Source organism: Mustela erminea, chromosome 18 (genome assembly GCF_009829155.1).
Source record: "Mustela erminea isolate mMusErm1 chromosome 18, mMusErm1.Pri, whole genome shotgun sequence".
In the NCBI taxonomy this organism is placed as follows: Eukaryota; Metazoa; Chordata; class Mammalia; order Carnivora; family Mustelidae; genus Mustela; species Mustela erminea.
Genome location: NC_045631.1, coordinates 43,614,223 through 43,637,041, shown reverse-complemented (window position 1 = coordinate 43,637,041; position 22,819 = coordinate 43,614,223). Strand labels below are relative to the sequence as shown.

At 38.3% G+C, this 22,819-nt stretch overlaps 1 protein-coding gene across 5 annotated transcripts in view; it reads left to right on the top strand.

Annotated features, from left to right (window-relative positions):
* The window catches only part of GPATCH8 (G-patch domain containing 8), a 111,487-nt gene that overhangs the window by 29,173 nt on the left and 59,495 nt on the right, over positions 1-22,819 (top strand). For 2 of the 5 annotated variants that reach the window (XM_032322818.1, XM_032322819.1), the window contains exons 2-3: positions 183-200; positions 2,634-2,706. The exons of 1 other annotated variant lie outside the window; for it this stretch is intronic. Coding sequence is in view for 2 of the 4 variants with exons in the window: in XM_032322817.1 (XP_032178708.1) it covers positions 2,634-2,706 (73 nt within the window). In the remaining 2 variants the exon portion in view is untranslated. The remainder of the gene's footprint in view (positions 1-182; positions 201-2,633; positions 2,707-22,819) is intronic. 2 more of the 5 variants (XM_032322817.1, XM_032322816.1) reach the window with 1 other exon arrangement.

The window sequence follows — 22,819 nt, the reverse complement described above, 5'->3', positions numbered from 1 at the left end:
AACACGCTGCTCTTGAATCTCTCAGCTGGTCTTGACTCGTGAATTTACTTATGCTTTCACTCTTCTTTAATAAATACATTAATTGCAAGCAGTGAATTGAAAACAAGACAAAAAAAAAAAAACGACCATTAGTGATTGGACAGTTTCTTACTTTGTGTTACATTTAACTGTTCTTTTGACAGCCCAGTTTTTAAAGCCAGGTTCGTATGGAAATGCTTTCACTCCACTTGCACTGCTTTTGGAAATAGCATACTGCTTCATCTGTCTGTTTATTTTAGTGCATTCATAATATAACACAGTCAGCATAATGTCTCATCTCCACTTAGCCAAAGATTGAATTTTCTTAAATAAAAAAAGGGGGCAGCAATTTTTGTCAGCATGGTTTAATATCCTAAATCTCTGTGCCAAGTATAGTTGTAAAATTATAGATATAAAAGTAGCTGATTAAAAGATTAAACAATAATTTAGGCAACTACATAATCTTAGAGTCATTCTGCTATCCTTGTCCTTTCCATAGTTACTTACTTGTAGGAGTTATGATTTAAAGTAAGGATTTTATGTACAGGTAAGTTTATATTTATGGTAGGATAATAAAGACCTCTTCATTTTCTGCTAACACTACTTGTATTAAGACTTTAATTATTTTTTAAGTTTTTTAAGTCTAGTAATGTGGAAGTCTTCAACTGGGTTTATACATAACCATGGCATTTTCAAATTCTTTTAGTTCCTGGCAAAAAGTAATTTCTAGTGACCTTTTGTGTACCATATTGATATTTTATCTATATGTTTAAAACAAGAGTATCTTGTTTTAGAAACAAATTTTCTTCGTCTTTTTTTTTTTGAAACAGATTTTCCATTATTGTTTGCTCCTTTTTTGTTTTTAAAAAAGTACCGAGATCTGCACCACCCTCTGACCCCCAGCCTAATCACTGAAGTAATCAGTTGCTCAGCCAAGTTTTCCTGTTTGCAGTTTGCATGTTATAAACTTGTGGAAGGAACCTGTCCCCACAGCCCCCAACTTAAAAAGAACATTGGGGAGGCTTACTCTTCCTCTTCTAATTTACCGTCTGAAAAGAAAAGTAACAATAAAATAATTTTTTTCTTCTATAATTTTAAAGACCATTTTATCTATGAATATGGAGCTAGAAGATAAAAAAGTTTTTTTAAAAAAGATTTTATTTATTTATTTGTCAGAGAGAGAGCGAGAGCGAGCACAGGCAGACAGAGTGGAAGGCAGAGTCAGAGGGAGAGGGAGAAGCAGGCTCCCTGTGGAGCAAGGAGCCCGATGTGGGACTCGATCCCAGGACGCTGGGATCATGACCTGAGCCGAAGGCAGCTGCTTAACCAACTGAGCCACCCAGGCGTCCCGATAAAAAACAGTTTTAACAGGAGGTGTTTGATTTTAAATCAGTAATTTGTGGCTTTAACTTTTTAGATGGATTCAGGAAATAGATTATTTTCTTTTTGTGTGTGTATATTTTTTGTTGTTGGGTTGTTGTTGTTGTTGTTTTTAGGAAATAGATTATTTTTAAATGGTGATACCAGGTTAGTACTATAAATTACATTTTAATGCATAGAGAACCCTTTGTGTTTGTTATTTGAAAGTGTTCCCATGAGTTTAGGAACATTTTAGCTGACATAGTTAATGGTTATATTAGTTTCGTCTCCATACTTTATAATATTTGTAAAAAGCAAACGGGACAAAGATATGCAGAGGTTTCTAAGATCTTGAACCCTTACACAGAAGCTGACATTAATTGTTGTTTCTGGTATCTTTTCATACAATTTACATTAAAATACCTTTTCTGATGTGCTCCTAGGAAGATGAGACATTATGTATATTGATTTTTCCCCCTACATGCACTAATGGTTCTTTACTGTTAACTTATTGCTAGGCCTGTTTCATTCTAACATTTTAGCATTTTTGTTAGATTACATGTTGAAATGCATCACTCAGTCTGTGCTTGAGCTCATTTTATTTTTCTGTTTAATCAATTTAATTTCTTGTTTTACTAACCTCACTGTTTTTTCAGTTTAATATTGGCTGCATGCTAGTTAAATATTTATATATTTTATATATATATATATATTAAAAAAACCAATCAAGTCTAGCCTGGATTTTGCTCTGATTGTGTTTTCATTTCTAGTGGTGGGGCAGTCTTACACTTACAACTTACTTTGTATCATGAAAGCCTGACACATAAACAAAATAACTAAACACAGTGTAGATTTTCTTTAAAAAAAAAATCTTAAAGTGGTGCTGTCTAGGTGGTGGATATGATTGTATAAGTACCTTGATTTTATGCTTTTTAATGTTAGTTTTAAACTTCATAAATGTATTCTTCCCCTTTTCCCTTCCCTTTTTTCTCCTTTTTGAAATGTTGTGTACAAAAGTTGCCCAGCACACCATCAGAAAGGACCCTTACCCCTATGTTCTTCCCATATAAAATATTGGCCAGCATTTCTTTTTACATTAATGCCCCTTTTATTGGGCACATTTACCCTATTATTAGCATCTTTTTGCATGCAATATGTAGAATTATCTCTTGCTTGTCACCTGTTTAAATGTCACTAGGAAGGGAAGAATATATTATTGGAATATTTTTGGTTTGTCTCTCTGTTCTGTCTGTCAGGATAATATTGGACATCGCTTACTCCAGAAACATGGGTGGAAGCTGGGCCAGGGATTGGGAAAATCTCTTCAGGGTAAGTTTTTTAAATGTACAAAAAGAAAGAAAGAAAAAAAATGTTTTTGATTTGATCTTATGCTTGAATATATTGATGTCTTTTTTTTTTTTCCCCCCTTAAGTGTTTGGGCTCTCCCCCCCTGCCTTTTCTCCCCTAGAACAGTCTATATTTTTCCTATAACTGTATTTTAAGTTACTATTATGCTAGTAGTTTGCAAGAGTAAACTGCTGTGTCATGAATACTTTGAGGTCAAACATTGTGTGTGTATGGCTGGACTGGTTTTAAATTTTTTTGGTGGGGGCGATGGGTGATGGGTGGGTGGAGTAAAAGAAACACACTGTCTCAGAGTGTGCTTTCTTTGTGTCATTTAGCGATGTTGTATTGTGGCCTCAGTATTATAAAAGGAGCCATTCAACAGCAGAATTTAATTTTTGCCTTTCCAAAGCTGGTGATTGCCCATGGTTCTTTTTCTCTACAGTCAGAAGCCACATAGTAGTAGAGAGAAGAATTAACCCACATGAAACAAAAAATGGAAGCAGAAGTTTGTTTCTTAAGACTCTCTGAGCAGAGGTCAATTTCTCAGGTTCCGATCAGGCTCTGAAAAATATATGACTTAAAATTTCCATTGCATTTGTTTTTCTTTTAACTGTAGTAATCATTTGGATAAAAACAAAATACTAACATTCTGCTTTTGAGTACTTGTTAGTTGGAAACCAACTCCGTTCACTTTTTAGCTCCTTCATGTTCATGAGCTACTATTTATTCTTCGTGGATATGAACACTACTTCAGAAATGATGGGAATCATTGCACTACTACTTCTGGTCATGGGGAGGGGTCTCATTGTATAAAGGGATCTTTGAGGAGAGGTTTACTTTTATTGACTAATTCTTTGAGTTTAGGAAATAGATTTTTACCTTTTGGGAAGTCTAATCAACTCAGTTGTATGTGTTAAGGGCACAGGATAGGGCATAAAGTAGAATGTTCTAGTCTTTAAAACCTTTGCTTCTTTTTAAAGATTTTATTTTTTTGAGGGAGAGTTGGGGGTGGGAGGGAGGAGCAGAGGGAGAGGGCCAGACAGACTCCGTACTGAGTGTGGAGCCTGATGAGGGGCTCAGTTTCACAACCCTGAGATCATGACCTGAGCTGAAACTAAGAGTTGGACACGCAGCTGACTGAGCTACCCAGGTGCCCCCTAAAACCTTTGCTTTTTAAATTATAATCCTAGTAGTTCTATTAAAATTAGTATTTATTACTAAGCAGTAATCTGTTTTGGGGGGGAGATAGAAAGATTTGATTACCATTAAACTTGTTTTCTCAGTGGCACAAGAACTCATTACAAAATGATTTCATAATGAGTTGGTACAAAAAATACAGTTAAGAGCAAATTTGTTTGAATCCCAGAATTTTTCATTTGTAAGCATTAGAGACTTAACACCTAGCAGAGGAAAAGAAAGAGTAAGAGAAAGTGAATTTAAGAAAAGGAAGGTAATTGAATACTCACTTGTTTTTCAGTGATAGAAAAATTTAATTTTTACCTTGAGGATACTGTAGGGGCGCCTGGGTGGTTTAGTCGGTTGAGTGTCTACCTTCGCTTGTGTCATGGTTCCAGGATCCTGGGATCAGCCTGCATGAGGCTCCCTGCTCAGTGGAGAGCCTGCTTCTCCTTCTCCCTCTGCCATTCCCCGTGTTTGTGCTCTCTGGCTCTCTCTATTAAGTAAATGAGTACTAAAAACAAAAAAAAAACCCAAAACTGTAGAATTTTTGTTGTGTTTTGAGCTTTGAGCTCCTTGAAAAGAGTTTTTATTCATATTTTGACTCCCATCTTCATCGTTGCAGGCATACAGTAAACATTTAATGAATCTTAAGTCCCTTATTCATCTAAATTAAAAGGGAATTTGAAGCCCGTATCTTTTTTTCTTTTTAATTGTGGTAAAAATTACTATCTTAACCTTCTTTTTCCATCTTAACCATTTTATTATTTTTATGTTTTTAAAAGATTTTATTTATTTATCTGAGAGGGAGAGAGAGAGAGCACATGAGTGAGCAAGAGCATAAGAGCAGGGAGAGGGAGAAGCAGACTCCCTGCCTAGCAGGGAGCCCAGTGCAGGCTGGATCCCAGGCTCCTGAGATCATGACTTTGCCACCCAGGCACCCCTCATCTTAAACGTGACTTAAACATTTTAACACTACCATCAGTAATGTTCACTAAATTCACAGTTATTGTGCAAAGCCCATCTGTTTTGAATGGCTGGTACTGTATCTTTACCCTGGAGAAGAATGGAATCTTATTGTATTACCAGTGTTAAAGGCTGAGTTTAATGGTCTTGTAAATGGATCTTGATTTTTTTTTTTTTAAAGATTTTATTTATTTGAGAGAGAATGAGTGAGAGAGAGCATGAGAGAGGAGAAGGTCAGAGGGAGAAGCAGACTCCCCAAGGAGCTGGGAGCCTGATGCGGGACTCGATCCTGGAAGTCCGGGATCATAACCTGACCCCAAGGCAATCGCTCAACCAACTGAGCCACGCAGGTGCCCTGGATCTTGATTTTTTTAGTGTCAGATTCAGCAGTGTGCATACTTCTCTTGCATAGTTTTCTCTGTAATAACCACATGATCTAACCTAGAATGTGGCCACATTTATGGCATGTAACATGACAGATTTTTTTTCATTGTACCAAACCTTTACTACAGATAACCATTGAAGAAAAATGGTTATCTAGTCGATCTAGTGAAAATGATAATGCCTTTTTAGTATTTCATAGCATGTAATTTCTGGGCTCATCGCTTTGTAAATTCTGTCAGTTCTCCTTTTTATTTGATTTTAGGGCTCTAACATCTTTAACATAGCCATCCACAGGGCGCCTGGGTGGCTCAGTGGGTTAAGCCTCTGCCTTCAGCTCAGGTCATGATCTCAGGGTCCTGGGATTAAGCCCCCCATTGGGCTCTCTGCTCAGCGGGGAGCCCGTTTCTCCCTCTCTCTCTGCCTGCCTCTCTACTTCTGATCTCTTGTCAAATAAATAAAATTTAAAAAAAAATAGCCATCAACTAAAATTTAAACCTGATCTCTTCAGGATATTTTGTTAAGTTTTTTTTTTTTTTTTTTTTTAAGATTTTATTTATTTATTTATTTGACAGAGAGAGATCACAAGTAGGCAGAGAGGCAGGCAGAGAGAGAGAGAGGAGGAAGCAGGCTCCCTGCTGAGCAGAGAGCCCGATGCGGGACTCGATCCCAGGACCCTGAGATCATGACCTGAGCCGAAGGCAGCGGCTTAACCCACTGAGCCACCCAGGCGCCCCTATTTTGTTAACATTTAAAAATTATTTCTACCGGGGTGCCTGGGTGGCTCACTCAGTTGGTTAAGTGTCTGCCCTTGGCTTGGGTCATGATGTCATGGAACCCTAGTCTGGTTCCCGGCTCAGCGGGGAGTCTGCTTCTCCCTCTTCCCCTGCCCCTCCACCCCTCTCCTTTTCTCTCTCTCTCTCTCAAATAAATAAATCTTCAAAAAAAAATTATTATTCATACAAGGTTTTTACAAAGAGTGTCCTCCTTGGAGGTTATGGTGCAAACATTTTGTCACTGGATAGATTGGGGAATAGGGTATGCTGACTCTGGAAGGAGATTATCTGTGGCAGGGTAGAGTTTTGTACTTTATAAATTGGGTTTATTTTTGTACCCAAATTTCCTTTATTCTTACCACTTTTTCTCTCCCTTAGTATTAAGATATTTCAGAAGTTTTTTTTTTTTTTTAAAGATTTTATTTATTTATTTGACAGAGAGATCACAAGTAGGCAAAGAGGCAGGCAGAGAGAGGGGGAGGGAAGCAGGCTCCCCACTGAGCGAAGAGCCCCATGCGGGGCTCCATCCCAGGACTCTGGGATCATGACCTGAGCCGAATGCAGAGGCTTCAACCCACTGAGCCATGCAGGCACCCCAAGATATTTCAGAAGTTTAAAAAAAAGAACTTTTATTGTGTGTGGCAGATAAGTGATTGCTAGTATTTAAAAAAAAGACTTGCAGAAAAGATACGTTGACAAGGTGTCTGAAGGGAACACCGCAGAGAAAAAATTTCTTATGGACAGTTGCTTATTGTAGAGGCAGAGGATGTATTTAATTTGGAATAAAGCAACAATGAATGAATGATAGTTGTATTTTGTGGCAGTTGGACTAGATTTGTTTCTTGAAATTGTTTTATAACCTTCTGGAAGGTTTAAAATGGAATGGAGGGGTGCCTGGGTGGCTCAGTGGGTTAAGCATCTGCCTTCAGCTCAGGTCATGATCTCAGGGTCCTGGGATCGAGCCCCGCATCGGGCTCTCTGCTCAGCGGGGAGCCTGCTTCTCTCTCTCTCTCTGCCTGCCTCTCTACCTACTTGAGATCTCTGTCAGATAAATAAATAAAATCTTTTTAAAAAAACCTTAAGGCCAGGCGGAAGCAAGATTAATTTTCTCAAAGAAAATCTATCACAAAAAGATTTTCTCGAGGCCATTAAAAAAAAAAGTTAGCATGATGCAAGATAAATGGTATCTCTGCCTACTTGTGATCTCTCTCTCTCTCTCTCTCTCTGTCAAATAAATAAAAGTCTTAAAAAAAATGGAATGGAATGCAGCTCAAATCTTTATTTTGCTGTGAAATGTGTAATCAGTAGGTGTAGCTCAGACGTGGGGTACCTAAACTCCCTTTGTTACATTGTCTAGGTGCTTTTTGATGATTTGGGGTTTTTTTGTTTTTTGTTTTTAAATCACAAGCAAAAGTTCAGCCCCTGGGAAAAATAAATGAGGTGTGATATTGTTTCATAGCTCACCCTGTCTAGAAGGTTCAATCAGTAATAGACAACCAACACATAATTACTGAGATAATAATGCATTCTAGCTATACTGGCTATAAATAGCATAAGCCAGGGACAGAGTAGGTAAGAAATTGTTCCTGTTCCCTAAGTCTTGCTTTTTAAACTATTGTAGGTTTTGAAGGTTTCTTGAGTTTTATACTTTTATGTACTCTTTTCATGTGTTAATTAAGTATGTGATCAGTCTGAATATGTAATTGACAAATCACTCCAAGTTCATTGAGTGTAGGGCATCTTGTCTAGTTTTGTGTAAAAGTACTTGGTGTAGGATGTGAAAGCAGTGTGAGCAGCATTTCGAAATACAAGATCTAGGTTTGAGTTTGGTTCTGCCTCATATTTTAAGTAAAGGGACAAGTTACCATCATGGAGCTATTTTTTAAGTCCAGTAAATTTCAGTCCAATAAAATCTTTGCTCATTTTATTCAGTTACGGGGTGAAGTAAATTAATATAAATTATGAACTCGCTTTATTAAAACTATAAAATGCTATGTAGATGCTGATTGCTGTTAACACCCTTGCTGTATAGATTTAGATGTTTGAATTGAATTGGAGATAATCCATCTGTAGGTCCTTTTTCTTACCGACTTTAAGTAATCTGTACACCTGTTGTGGGGCTTGAACTCACAACCCGAGATCAAGAGTCGTACACTCACTGACTGAGCCAGCCAGGTGCCCCCCATCTTTAGGTCTTAATCAGAAACCTAAATATAATTAAAAAAAAAAAATAGAGGGGCACCTGGGAGGCTCAGTTGGTTAAGTGTCTGCCTTTGGCTCAGGTCATGATCCCAGGGTCCTGGAATTTAGCCCCACATGGATCCCCCTGTTCAGCAGGGAGCCTGCTTCTCACTCTCCCTCTGCTGCTCCCCATGCCCATACTCACTTTATCAAATAAATAAATAAAATCTTAAAAAAAAAAAAAAAGTAGAGAAGCACTGTCTTGCTAGTCTGTATTTCCCAGAATTTACAGTATAATAGCTATAATGTGCTCAGTATGTGCTAGATAATTGACTCCCGGATCTGTATTTTTAGTGCCCTGTGCATTTTAGGCTCTCTGAACCCCTTATTTTGGTGTCTCTTTCACTAATTCTGAGATCATTAGTTATTGCCACTTCTGAGCCTAATTTGCACAATCTAAGAAGAGCCCTAATCACTTAACAGTGGCATTGGGAAAACTGGTGAGCCACCCAGAAAAAAAAAAGTTGGATCTTCACTGTGCTGCCTTACCCTGACATACATTCAAGATGGATAAAATATTTAAATGTTAAAAAAAATAATAAGATTTTTAGGGTGTGCACTGGGATAATTATTTTGTTTTACTTTATTTACTTTTAAAGATTTTATTTGAGAGAAAGCACAAGTAGAGAGGGAGGGGCAGAGGGAGAGGGAGAAACAGACTCCCCGCTGAGCTGGGAGCCCCATGTGGGACTCCATCCTAGGACCCTGGGATCATGACGCAAGCAGAAGACAGACATTTAACCGACTGAGCCACATAGGCACCCCAGTAATTATTATTTTAAAAATAATGTTGGAGCCATGCCTGGGTGGCTTATTTGGTTTAGTGGCTGCCTTTGGCTTGGGTCATGATCCTAAGGTCCTGGTGTCGAGTCCTGCATCAGGCTCCTTGCTCAGTGAGGAGTCTGCTTCTCGCTCTGCCTGCCACTCTCCCTGCTTGTGCTGTCTCTCTATCTCTCTCTGTCTGTCTCTCTGACAAAATAAATAAAATCTTGAAAAAACAAATAAAAATAATGTTGAAGGAGCACCTGGTTGGCTCAGTTGGTAGCACATGCGACTCTTGATCTTGAGGTCATGAGTTCAAGCCCCACGTTGGGCATAGAGCTTACTTAATAATGTTGGAATAAGGATTTTTTTTAAATTAACATATAAGGTATTATTTGCCTCAGGGGTACTGGTTTGTGAATCATAAGTCTTAAACAATTCACAGCACTCACCATAGCACATACCCTCCCCAGTGTTCATAACCCAGCCACTCTATCCCTCCCCTCCCCACCCTCCAACAACCTTCAGTTTGTTTTCTGAGATTGAGTCTCTTATGGTTTGTCTCCCTCCTGATCCCATCTTGTTTCATTTTTTCCTTCCCTACCGCCATAACCCCCTGCCCTACCTCTCAAATTCCTCATGTCAGAGAGCGCATGTGACAGTTGTCTTAGAATGAGAACATTTTTAAGTTTAGATGAGATTGGACATGTTCAAGTTGGTATGGATGTAGACCTCTTCTTTTCTTTTCTTTCTTTCTTTCTTTCTTTTTTTTTTTTAAAGATTTTATTTATTTATTTGACAGACAGGCATCACAAGTAGGCAGAGAGGCAAGCAGAGAGAGAGAGGAGGAAGCAGGCTCCCTGCTGAGCAGAGAGCCCGATGTGGGGCTCGATCCCAGGACCCTGGGATCATGACCTGAGCCAAAGGCAGAGGCTTTAACCCACTGAGCCACCCAGGTACCCCTAGACCTCTTCTTTTCTAAGTTTAACCCCAAACCCAGAAGCCATTAAAAAAGGATACATTTTACTATATTTCATTGTAAATAAAACAAAAGAAAAAACAAACAACAAATGGGGAAAATATTTGCAATATCTCATTATAGACAAAGGACAAGTTTCCTTCATGTATTTATCTGTTACATGAAAGACTTACAGCCTAAAGAGATGATATGAGTGTTGTTTGTAGAAGAGTAATGCAAATGATCTTTTTTTTTTTTTTTTAAAGATTTTATTTATTCATTTGACAAAGAGAGACACATCGAAGAGGGAACACAAGCAGGGAGAGTGGGAGAGGGAGAAGCAGTCTCCCCACAGAGCAGTGAGCCCAAGGTGGGGCTCGATCCTAGAACCCTGGGATCATGACCCAAGCCGAAGGCACACTTCAACAACTGAGCCACCTAGGTGCCTTGCAAATGATCTTTAAGTGTATGAAAATACTCTGTTCTTTTCATAAGAGAAATATGCATTTTAATAACCACAAGATACAGTTTTTCACTTTTGCATTGGAAAGGTTAAAAAAAAATTTCCCGGTCATAATTTGGGAAAACAGGGATTTACATCATAGTCAGTAAGAATAAATTGGTAAACCACTGCAGAGAACAATCTGAATTACTTAAAGATTAAAACGCATGTATCCTGAGGCACCTGGGTGGCTCAGTCAGTTGGATGTCTGGCTCTTGATTTCAGCTCGGGTTGTGATCTTGGGTCATGAGATCCAGGCCTGTGTTGGGCTCCACCCTCAGCGGGAAGTCTGCTTGGGGTTCTCTCTCTCCCTCTATTCCTCACCCCCTCAAATATATAAATCTTTTAAAATAAAATGCATGTATTCTTGAGGTCAGCAATCCTGATTTTCTGTTCTTCACTTACTCTTTGAAATGCACAAAATAATGTTTCATCAAGGTTATTATGTCATGTTGTTTTGTGATCATGAAAGATTGGAAACAGTCCACCACATATCATTGATTTCCAAGACTTTTTTTTCGTATTTTAATAAAGGTAAAATTAATTGTATCTTATTAATGGAATTATAGTTATAATTGGCAGCTGTTAAATTTCTTTCAGGCATATAAAATATTGTGTTTGGTTAATGGCATTTTGGATTTGAAGAAATAGAATACTAAAATTGTATAAAGGGAAACCATGCTGCTTTAAAGGGATGGAAGTAGCTTAGTGTGTATTTGGTATTTGTAGAACAATTTCCAAGGTACATTAAGTAGAAAACAATGTACAGAACAATGTGTGGTATATATTAAACTACCATTTGTGGTAGTTACATACATAGATAAACACACACACACACACACACACACACACACATTTATATATATCTCCAGCTTAAAATCAGTATTTTGTTCCCCAGAATCAGACCACCTACCTGTGTGAAGACCTTATTTAGGTACCTGTTCACCGTTATTTAAAATGAGTTATTTGTTAACTCCCCAAACCCCAGGCAGTTTTCAAAATACAGCTGTCTATTTGTGAATTAAAAAAAAAGTTGCCATGGGGGGTACCTGGGTAGCTCATTCGGTTAAGCAGCTCAGTTGGTTAAGCATCTGCCTTTGGCTCAGGTCATGATCCCAGAGTCCTGAGATTGAATCCTGCCTGCTTCTCCCTCTGCCTGCTGTTCCTCCTGCTTGTGCTCTCTTTGACAAATAAATATATAAAAATATTATTAAAAAATAAATACCAAAAAATATATAAATATAAAAAATTTTTAATTGCTAGGATATAAAGGGCTTAAACATTTCTTCTTTATTGCCAAGTAATTAATATGGTTGTATAGTAACATGTCTGTCCCTTTTGTTGACACTTAAGCTTTTCCAAAATTCTGGTGTATGTGAAATGTAGTTCTAGATTGCTCACATACCTTTTTCTTAAAAATGCCAAATTATTTTTTTGAGAATGAAATGTAAATATTTTACTATATAAAATCTTTGGCTGAATGTATCATGTTGAGAGCCATGAACTGAAGAAGCATTCCAGTACGAAACCTTCAACAGGTACATCCTATGAGGTATACCTATATATTTATGTTTGTATTTTCTTGACTGTGCAGAGAAAAATCCTTGTAAATGCACACTCTGAGGGAAACTGAGTTGCTTTTTATTGTATCCTTTTAAAACTGATACACTTATATTGCTGTTCATTTATTTTAAGATTTTTAAAAAATTTATTTGACAGAGAATGAGAGAGCACAAGCAGGCTGAGAAGCAGACAGAGGGAGAGGAGAAGCAGACTCCCCACTAAGCAGAGAGCCCCACGTGGGACTCCATCCCAGGACCCTGGGATCATGACCCAAGCCGAAGGCAGATGCTTAACTGACTAAGCCACCCAGGCACCCCTACTTACATTGCTATTTAGAAATACAAACGTTGGGGCACCTAGGTAGCTCAGTTAGTTAAGTATCTAACCCTTGATCTCAGCTCAGGTCTTGATCTCAGGGTCGTGAGTTCAAGCTCCATGTTGGACTATACTCTGGGCATGGAGCTTACTTTAAAAATCTGTATATAGAGAAAATTGATTTGAAAAAGAGTAGGCAAAATTAGAGCAGAGTTGTAAAGTAGGGTGTGTTGTTTCTTTGTTTCCATGTATATGTCCCCCCCCCATCCCTGTTCTATTTTCAGTTAACAAATAAATGGTGAATATAGGTGGGTAGGGTCTGTATTAGTAATAACAGTGTTCTTACTACATTTTATGACTGAAGGAAAACTAGACTTGGATTCAATAGCACAGAATAGAAATACATACTATTACATTTTAGATTTGGGGTGCCTGAGTGGATCATTTAGTTAAGCACTGACTCTTGATTTCAGCTCAGGTCATTATCTCAGGGCTATGAGATCAAACCCAGCATTGGGCTCTGTGCTGGGCATGGAGCCTGCTCAAGATTCTCCACCCTCCCACACCCTCCCTTAAAAAACAAAAAAAAAGAAAAAGAAAAAAAATAGACTTTTTTGTTAAACTAGATTGTTGATCTTCACTAACTTTCTAAGAAAAATCATTCTTTGGATGAGAAAAATAAGTTTTCCTTTTTTTTTTTTTTAAATTTTATTTTTAAACAATCTCTGTACTCCGTGTAGGGCTCAAACTCACAACCTTAAGATCAGGAGTTGTATGCTCTGCTCTCCTGAGCCAGCCAGGCATCCATAAGCTTTAATAGTATAATGACATAGATAAATTTTGTGGGTAGAGTTTTTGTAAAATCTAAGTTGTTGTCATTTTATATTAGTTTCCCTTTGAAATTGATTTTCCTTTGGGAAAAGGAAATTATGCTTGGTACATATTATGTGCCAATCATTGATTTTGAATCTAAATGTTTTGTATGTTCCACTTAATGAAATATTATTAGTATAATCATTTCATAAATGAAGGAACAGTTTTGGAAAGGTCATATAGGTACTGAGTCTCTGCCATTCAAGTGTAAGCATGACTTTGAAATCAATGTTCCTATATGTATACCTTTTCTCAGAAAAAGCTGGTAACTGGAAATAAGAGTAGTTGGGGGAGGATAGACGTATAGGACTACTTGTTTCTATGTATAGAGATCGTCACATTTAAAAGATACATCAGAAGACATTAAATATGTGTTTAGTTTGTGGCAAAATAACTAGAAAAGAAGTGGCAAGTTTTTTTGTTTGTTTTTTTTAAAGATCTTACTTATTTATTTGACAGACACAGATCACAAGTAGGCAGAGAGGCAGGCAGAGAGAGAGGAGGAAGCAGGCTCCCCATGGAGCAGAGAGCCCGACGTGGGGCTCGATCCCAGGACCCTGGGATCATGACCTGAGCCGAAGGCAGAGGCTTTAACCCACTGAGCCACCCAGGTGCCCAGTGGCAAGTTTTTTAAATGAAAATTTGGAACAGTTAAATACAGAAAGCTATTTTATCATTCTAGTACCCTTTTTTTTTTTTTAAAGATTTTATTTATTTATTTGACAGAGAGACATCACAAGTAGGCAGAGAGGCAGGCAGAGAGAGAGAGAGAGGAGGAAGCAGGCTCCCTGCTGAGCAGAGAGCCCGATGCGGGACTCGATCCCAGGACCCTGAGATCATGACCTGAGCCGAAGGCAGCGGCTTAACCCACTGAGCCACCCTTTTTTTTAAGTGAATCTAGGTAAACTTTTATTATATTTATATATCTTTTTAAAAGATTTTGTTAAGTAATCTCTACACCTAACCTGGGCTTAAACTCACAACCCTGAGACCAAGAGTCGTGTGTTCTTCTGACTGAGCCAGCCAGCGCCACCCCCCACAGCCCGCTTTTTTAACCAAGAAAAGAGTGAACTAGTTACAGAAGCAGATTGGATGTTATCACGGTAGATTAATTTGAAGGAGACATTGGTGAAGAATTACATGGAGTTATTTGCACATTTATTGAATATTTACTTCATTCAAGAGACCATAATAAAGAGTATACATAGTATTATAAGATACTGCCCTTACTCATCGAGTTTGCTATTCATTTTAGGAGTTAAGGGGGAGGATCCTTAGAGTAAATGGTATAAGTCCTCAGAATGAGGAATGACACAATGAAGTCTTGAGGAGGGAGGAGTGAATATTACCAAAGACAGGAGATACTGATGTATACAAGGTGATTACTCCATGGCTGGCTGGAGTAGGGAATGCCCATAGAACTTTCATACTGTTTTTATTTATTTTTCTTTTCTTTATAATTTATTTTATTTAAATGTAGCTAATTAACATGTAGTAAGTGTATCATTAGTTCCAGAGGTAGAGTTCAGTTATTCATCTGTTGCATGTAACACCATTGCTCATTATATCACGTGCCTTCCTTAGTGCCCATCACCAGTTACCTCATCCCCCCGTATACCTTTCATACTATTTTTAGAAGAACCTCTCCAAATATTTTATTTTTTTAGGTTGAACCTTAATATATGAAAGGTGGGGTGGGAGTTGGTGGATGACACAGTTTTTTTGGTTGAAGCAGAGTTCTAGGTCTGCAAGAGCAGCTTGGAAACCATAAGTAGAAGACAGTTATGGGAAATTGGTTTGAATAGGCACAAATCAGATAACTTACTGACTGTTGACTATGTGCTAAGCACTTAACAAATATTTAGTTCTTACAGCAAGTCTATGAGATAATTGCTGTTACTCTCATTTTGCAGAAGAAACTGAGACTTAGAGAAACCTAGTAAGCTGCTCAAGAGTAAGTGGCCAGTAAACAAGGGTATCAGAATGCAAACCTTTTTTTTTTCCTACATTTCAAAACTGCTTTTAACTACCCACACTGAATGCAGAAGGCTTTAATACTGCTCCAGTTTAATGCTTTATTTTGTAAGCCGAAGGCAGTTTTTGTTTAGAGGAGAGACTTTCATAGCAAAAAGATGTTAAAGATAATTTTATCTAAAATTCATTTTACAGGGACACCTGGGTGACTCAGTGGGTTAAGCCTCAGCCTTCGGCTCAGGTCGTGATCTCAGGGTCCTGGAATCGAGCCCTACATTGAGCCCTGCGTTGGGCTCTCTGCTCAATGGGGAGCCTGCTTCTTCCCCACTCCCCCTGCTTGTGTTCCCTCCCTTGCTGTGTCAAATAAATAAATTTAAATCGTTAAAAAAAAAAGATCTAAAGAAAACAAAAGATCTAGAAATAGATCTAAATATATACAAGGACTTTTTTATATGATACAAGTGGTATCTGAAACCGATGATTAGATGGGCCGTTGTATGATGCTGGGACAACTGGGTAGCCATCCAGAAGAAATCAAGTCAGATTTATACCAGGACTCACACACTAGGGGGCGCCTGGGTGGCTCAGTGGGTTAAGCCTCTGCCTTTGGCTCAGGTCATGAGCCCAGAGCCCTGGGATTTAGCCCTGCATCCGGCTCTTTGCTTAGCCGGGAGCCTGCTTCCCCACCGCCATTCTCTGCCTGCCTCTCTGCCTCTCTTGTGATCTCTGTCAAATAAATAAATAATTTAAAAAATAATAATAAAATAAAATTCATTTTACAGATGGAGAAATGTTAGGTTTATGGTTTCAGAATGTCTTTGTCATAGTGCTGAAACCTCGCCCCAAATTCTCTGATTTGTGATCTCTTGCTCTTTCCAGTACACCAGCCAGGACATCTGTGGTAGAAGTTAAATGCTAGTATGATCGAAGTATGTCTGAAGATGAGTGGAAGACTGTTTAGAAAGTTGTCCGGGTATGAGTTGATGAGGACTTAGAATAGAGTGGTGGCAATGGAAATGGAAAAGAAGACAAAGATATGAAGATATGAAGGTTGATAAATGAACCAAGAAGCATAGTGTATAGTTACTTCATGCATATGTCTGACTGGCAAGCTCTTGTTCGTTGGCTTTAATGTTAATCCTTTATAATAGCCACTAGCATTTATTAAGTGTTCAGTGAGTGCTTGCGAATGGATTATCTGATTTAAATCTTTTTTCACGTAGATATTATTCCTGTTTTTTAGATGAGGAAATTGACATTATGAGCAGTGGTTTTGCCCGAGACCGTATAGCAAATAAGTGATAGAATACTTGTACCAAAACTATGCTTTTAATCAATATGTTGTAGTGTACCTAAAGTTTGTGTACTGTACCTAAAGTTTGCATTCGTTTATCTTTCTCTGCTCTGGAAAGATAACGATGGTGGTGAGAAATGCAAGTATTACAGAATTGAAATAACGATAGTTATTCTGGCCAAAAAAAATTGAAGATAGCTGTGAATGTGATTTTTTTTTTAAGGCTTTTAAAGTGGTTATATATATTATTCATGATTAACATAAATTTGTGTATAGTCAGTAGAAACTTAAGGCTAGATCGAGTGGTAAGAACTTTGGCCATGTTTTTAGGGATGCTTGGTAATTGGTGTCCAGCAGGGGGAAATACTGTAACTTCTGTCTTATATTCTAATCCTCCCCCCTTTTTAAAAAAGATTTTATTTATTTATTTGACACAGAGAGAGAGCACAAGTAGGGGAAGGAGCAGGCAGAGGGAGAAGTAGGCTCTCCGCTGAGCTGGGAGCCTACTACTGTGGACTCCATCCCAGCACCCTGGGATCATGACCTGAGCCGAAAGCAACTGCTTAACGACTGAGTCACCCAGGCACCTGATCCCTTTTTATTTCTCATACTTTATATTTGTCTCTGCTGGCACTTTAAGGTTTCTTAAAGATTTTATTTATTTGAGAGAGAGTGAGAACACTGCAGAGGAAGAGGGAAAAGCAGGCCCCATGCACAGCAGGGAACCCAGTGTCGGGCTTGATCCTAGGACCCTGGGATTATAACCTGAGCTGAAGGCAGGCATACCTTCTGAGCCACCCAGGTGCCTTTTTAAAAAAAGGTTTATTTGTTATAGCGATTGAGAGAGTGCGCACACATGTTGGGCAGGGGAGAAAGAGGATCTCAAGCAGACTCCCCACAGACGGCAGAGCCCCCCCCACATGAGGCTCAATTGCAGAGATCACAACTCAAGCCAAAATCCGGAAACAGGGGCGCCTGGGTGGCTCAGTGGGTTAAGGCCTCTGCCTTCAGCTCAGGTCATGATCTCAGGGTCCTGGGATCGAGCCCCGCATCGGGCTCTCTGCTCAGCGGCGAGCCTGCTTCCTCCTCTCTCCCTCTCTGCCTGCCTTTTTGCCTACTTGTGATCTCTATCAAATAAATAAATAAAATCTTTAAAAAAACAAATCAGGAGTCAGAAGCTCAATTGACTGACCCATCTAGGCACCCCAGAACTTCTGAATTTTTTAAAAGGAACCAGAAGTCTAGATCTATCTTTCTTTTTTGTGGGTGGGGGTGAATTCCCTGTTTGATAAATATTGGCTCAAAGTCTTAAATAATTTGGGATAAACAAAACATATGGAAGACCTAAATTTGACTCACTTTAGGTTACCAGTTTATGATTGCTTTTGAAATTTGACATGGGTTTGAATTTGAGCTCTGTGACTAGTAAGCAGTGTTTCCTTGCTATACCCTCAGTATACCATATTTTAAAGATTTGGAGGTCTAGGGAATTGAACATGATGGTATATAAGTTTTATACCTGTATTCAATCTCATTTTCCTCCTCAGTATGTAAGGTGGGAGGTAATGCCACTTAGTAGGTGGGAAACTTTATCTATGGTCAGCTGCTAAGGCTAAGAGCTGTGTTTGTAAATGCACAAGTCTTTTGACCTCTACTCCAGTACTTTTTCCATTAAACTTAATGGTTTCAAACTCTAATGAGCGACAGAATCACTTGGGTGCTTGTTAAAAATGTAGGTTCCCAACCAGCACAACTCATGGGGTCTGGAGTAGGGTTCAGAAAATTACATTTTATTTTTTGTTTTTTTATTTTGTATTTATTTTTTTAAGTAGGCCTCACACCCAGCGTGGAACCAACACAGCGCTTAAACATAAAACTGTGAAATCAAGATCTTAGTTAAGATCAAGAATCAGATACTTAACCAACTGAGTCACCCAGGTGCCCCAGGAGATTACATTGTGAACAAGCTCCCCCAAAGAATTTTGCTCTGGGCCATGTGAATAAAATAGGCTTCTCAGAAAATTACCTTCACTATAGCAAGTAGGTTAGACAGTTGGTTCTTTTACTCTTTTTCTTTTATTAGTGATTTTGGGTCTGAATTAGTGTAATGCTGTTTATTTTTCTTAATAGTCTTATCCTTAGCCTGATTTATATTGTTTCCTCTACCATATTACGGATTTCTTGCACTGGGTTAATTCACATGATTTTTTTTTTAATTGCATTATTAAAATGAAACTGGTTTATGTAGAAACTGGGTTTCTAACTTGGGCAGGAAAGTGTCCAAGAAAGTTTTTTTTTTTTTAAAGATTTATTTATTTTAGACAGACAGCAGGAGAGGTTAGGGGTAGAAGAGAGAGAGTCTCAAGCCGACTTGGCGCTAAGAATGGAACCTGACTGGGGGCTTGATCTCAAGACACTGAGATCATGATCTACCAGAAACCAAGAGTCTGACCCCTAATGGGCTGCGCCACTCAGGTGCCCCTCCAAGAAACTTTTAAAATGAGCAATATAGAGTATATAGTGATCATGATTCCTTGTAAGTAAAATCGTCCAATCAGGTAGAAATAATTGAAAATATAAAAATTCATTACTGAACCAGTATTTGATAAATAGGAACTAAGAAGAGACAAAATTGCTTTCAAAACTGTATGGAATCATAGATTTTTACAGTTGTTAAAAAAAAATAGAAAGAAAAAAAGAGAAATTCTAGGGATGACCTAGGATCTCTGGACTCTTAGCAGAGACTACAAAGGAAATCAGGGATTTTTCAGTTTCAATCTACTTGACATTCTGAATTTATTCGTATATTCCGTGTGGACTTCATGTATTACTAATTTGATACACAGTGGATTAGAATCTTGCTCTCCAGTACACATACATAGCTGCTGTTTTCTTCCAGGTGGCAGTAATAGTCAAATAGTAAACATCTTGACAAAATGTTTAATTTTTTCGATTTTATTTTAATTAAATATATTTTCTTAGGTGATTTGAACTATATATTTAATTTGGAGGAGGTTTTGCTAAAATTTAGTTTTGTTTTTTAAAATTTTTATTTATTTTAGAGCACATGAGAGCATGAGCAGGGGAAAAGGGCAGAGGGAGAGAGAGAAGCAGCTTCCTCACTGAGTAGGGGGCCTGGCTCAGGGCTCCATCCAGGACTTTGGGATCATGACCTGGGCTAAAAGCAGACACTCAACTCACTGAGCCACCTAGATACCCCTAAAATTATGCTTCTTTAGGTTCATTCTTTTGGCTTGGATTTAATATTTATGTTAACATCACTTTTCATACTCAGTCTCATTTTGTTAATGGAATGGTATATGGGAAACATTTTTAGATGATTCTTTGGTTATTGATCCTGGATAATAACTTTCTGCCATCTGCAGATAGAGTTGTTCCATTATCACCAAACTGCATGTAAAACATTATAATTTGTCACGGCTTCTGTTTTAGAGTATCATTCATTTTATTTTAAAAATACCAAATTTGGAGGGGCACCTGGATGGCTCAATCGTTAGGGGTCTGCCTTTGGCTCAGGTCATCATCCCAGAGTCCTGGGATCAAACCCTGAGTAGGGCTCTCTTCTCAGCGGATGCCTGCTTCATCCTTTCCCACTCCTCGGCTTCTGTTCCTTCTCTCACTGTGTCTCTTTTCATCAAAAAAATAAATAGAATCTTCTTTAAAAATTTGGAAATGAAAAAGCAAATTGATTTTTTAAATTTTTCTTTCCTTTAAAAATTTTTTTTTATTTTTAAAAAATTTCTGGAGCCTTAAGGAGATAATTGGTTTAGAGTTCAACATCCTACATAGTGAGTTATAGTTTCCAAAGCATCTTCTGTTTGTTACCTCTCAATCTGCATACCAAACCTGAAAGTGAGGATAATATCCATTTTGCAGGGGAGCCTGCTGAGACGCAGGCTCTGGCTGTCATAGGTGACACCGTGGTTTAGAAATAGTTTCTTATTGGAGAACTGCGATTTTGTAACCCAGCCTTTTTAGGGAGTTCCTAGAAAAATACAGGAAAACAAATATTTAAAGTTGAACTGGGGAGAGGGTTAATGTTGAAAGTAAAGGAGGAACAGTTTAAATGAAGCTGGAAAGTCTTTTTTGGATTTTTGAGGGATCCTGGAATAGTAAAAAAATTCTCAATGTAGTTATGGGAAACTCAACCAATAGTAAGAGAATACAGCTCTAAGAAGGTGTTGGATTGTTGTATGCCATAGGACTGGCTACTGTCTACATAACTCCTCCAGATACTGTCTACTCAGATATTTCCCACTTGCTAAGAATTGAAGTGAGCCAGAGTGCCTGACTGGTGCAGTCAGAATATTGATCTCAGGGTTGTGAATTTGAGCCCCGTTTTGGGTGTAGAGATGACATAAATGAAGGAAGGAATAAATAAATAAGCAAGCAAGCTTAAAAAATATTGAAGCAAGCCTTAAGTCTAACTCCTTAAACATGTAATGCTTTCTTTTTTTAAAAAAGATTTTATTTATTTATTTGACAGACAGAGATCACAAGTAGGCAGAGAGTCAGGCAGAGAGAGTGAGAGGAGGAAGCAGGCTCCCTGCAGAGCAGAGAGCCCGACATGGGGCTTGATCCCAGGACCCTGGGATCATGACCTGAGCAGAAGGCAGAGGTTTTAACCCACTGAGCCACCCAGGTGCCCCTAATGCCTTCTTCTTGATTGCTAATGAATGACAGTAGATAAAACCAATTGAACAAGTCTCTAAGTAATGCAAAATTCAAATATTTTTTATGATAACGTACATATTTTTTGAGATATGAAGGCCTAGGTAATATAGTCCTATGTTCTATTTGATGAAATAATTACTTGATGTACAAGACACTTAAATTATCACAGTTTCATGGCATGAAGTAGAGGGCACTATGATGACCAAATACATAGACCTGAATAAGTTCTAGACCCGCTATGAACATGTTCATTCTTTTGAGTAAACAAATGCTTTTTAATTGAACATGACTATATCCCAGATATTGTGTCAGTTACTCGGGATACAAGCATAAGTGAAACTCAGTGCACAGAAGTGATACCCAACATTTTTTTAATTTTTAATTTTTTAAAGATTTTATTTGACAGATAGAGATCACAAGTAGGCAGAGAGGCGGGCAGAGAGAGAGGGAGGAGGAAGCAGGCTCCCTGCTGAGCAGAGAGCCCGATGTGGGGCTCAATCCCAGGACCCTGCGATCATGACCTGAGCCGAAGGCAGAGGCTTTAACCCACTGAGCCACCCAGGCGCTCCCCAACATTTTTTTAAAACTAAGGACCTAATACTCTTTTTCTCGTACCCATTGAGCCCCATGTTTTTTTGTTTTGTTTCTTTGTTTTTGTTTTATTATTTTAACCTGAAATTGTATGTATGCATGGTTTGGTTTGGTTTTGTTTTCAGAGAGAGAGAATATGTGTACCTGCTCGGCAGGGGAGGGGAAGGGGCACATGGAGAGAGAGAACCACAAGCAGGCTTCTGCCTAACATGGAGCCTGATGTGGGGCTTGATCTCACGACCCTGAGATCACAGCCTGAGCCGAAATCAGGAGTCCGATGCTAAACTGACTGAAGCACCCAGGTGCCCCCCGAAATTGTATTTATTAAATTGGTTTTCCCATTTAAAAAATAAATTGATCTTTACATTATGGTTAGTATGAGATAGCCTTCAGTGAGTTGGTATAATTTTAGCTAAAACAATCTTACTTGGAGTAAAAGTATATTTCTTTAGGTAATTTATTTATTTATTTTTAATTGAAAGCACCTCATGCACTCCCTTTATTATTCTCTTCTAAGGGCTTGAGTATCTCATATCATCCCTTGAATTCCCTGAATCCTTTTCAGATTTAACATTCTGATTCCATAACATATTCAGTGGTAATGCTTTTTTGCTTTTTCTCTGTCCTTGTTCAGTAATATTAGGCTATGTGATTAAAATTGAACTATTTTTTATCTTAGGAAGCCAGATCTGATACCCTGGTAAGATGGAGGATGGGAATTCTTTAGGTCATAGTCAAATTTCTGTGCCCTTAGAAAACATTTGTGTTTGAAAATCAAATTATATAGGTTGTTGTATAGATCACTAAACTGGCTATGGAAAGAATGTAGTTAGTTCTGTACTGGAGAATTTGAATTCTGTTGAGTAGGAAGTCTTTTTTTTCTTTTTTTTTTTTTTTGAAACCGTAGGATCTCAGGGCGTGGGGGTGGTGGTGGTGCCTGAGTGGCTTAGTCAGTTAACCATATGGCTTCGGCTCAGATCATGAGCGGCGTCCTGAGATCGAGCCACGTGTCTGGCCCCCTACTCAAA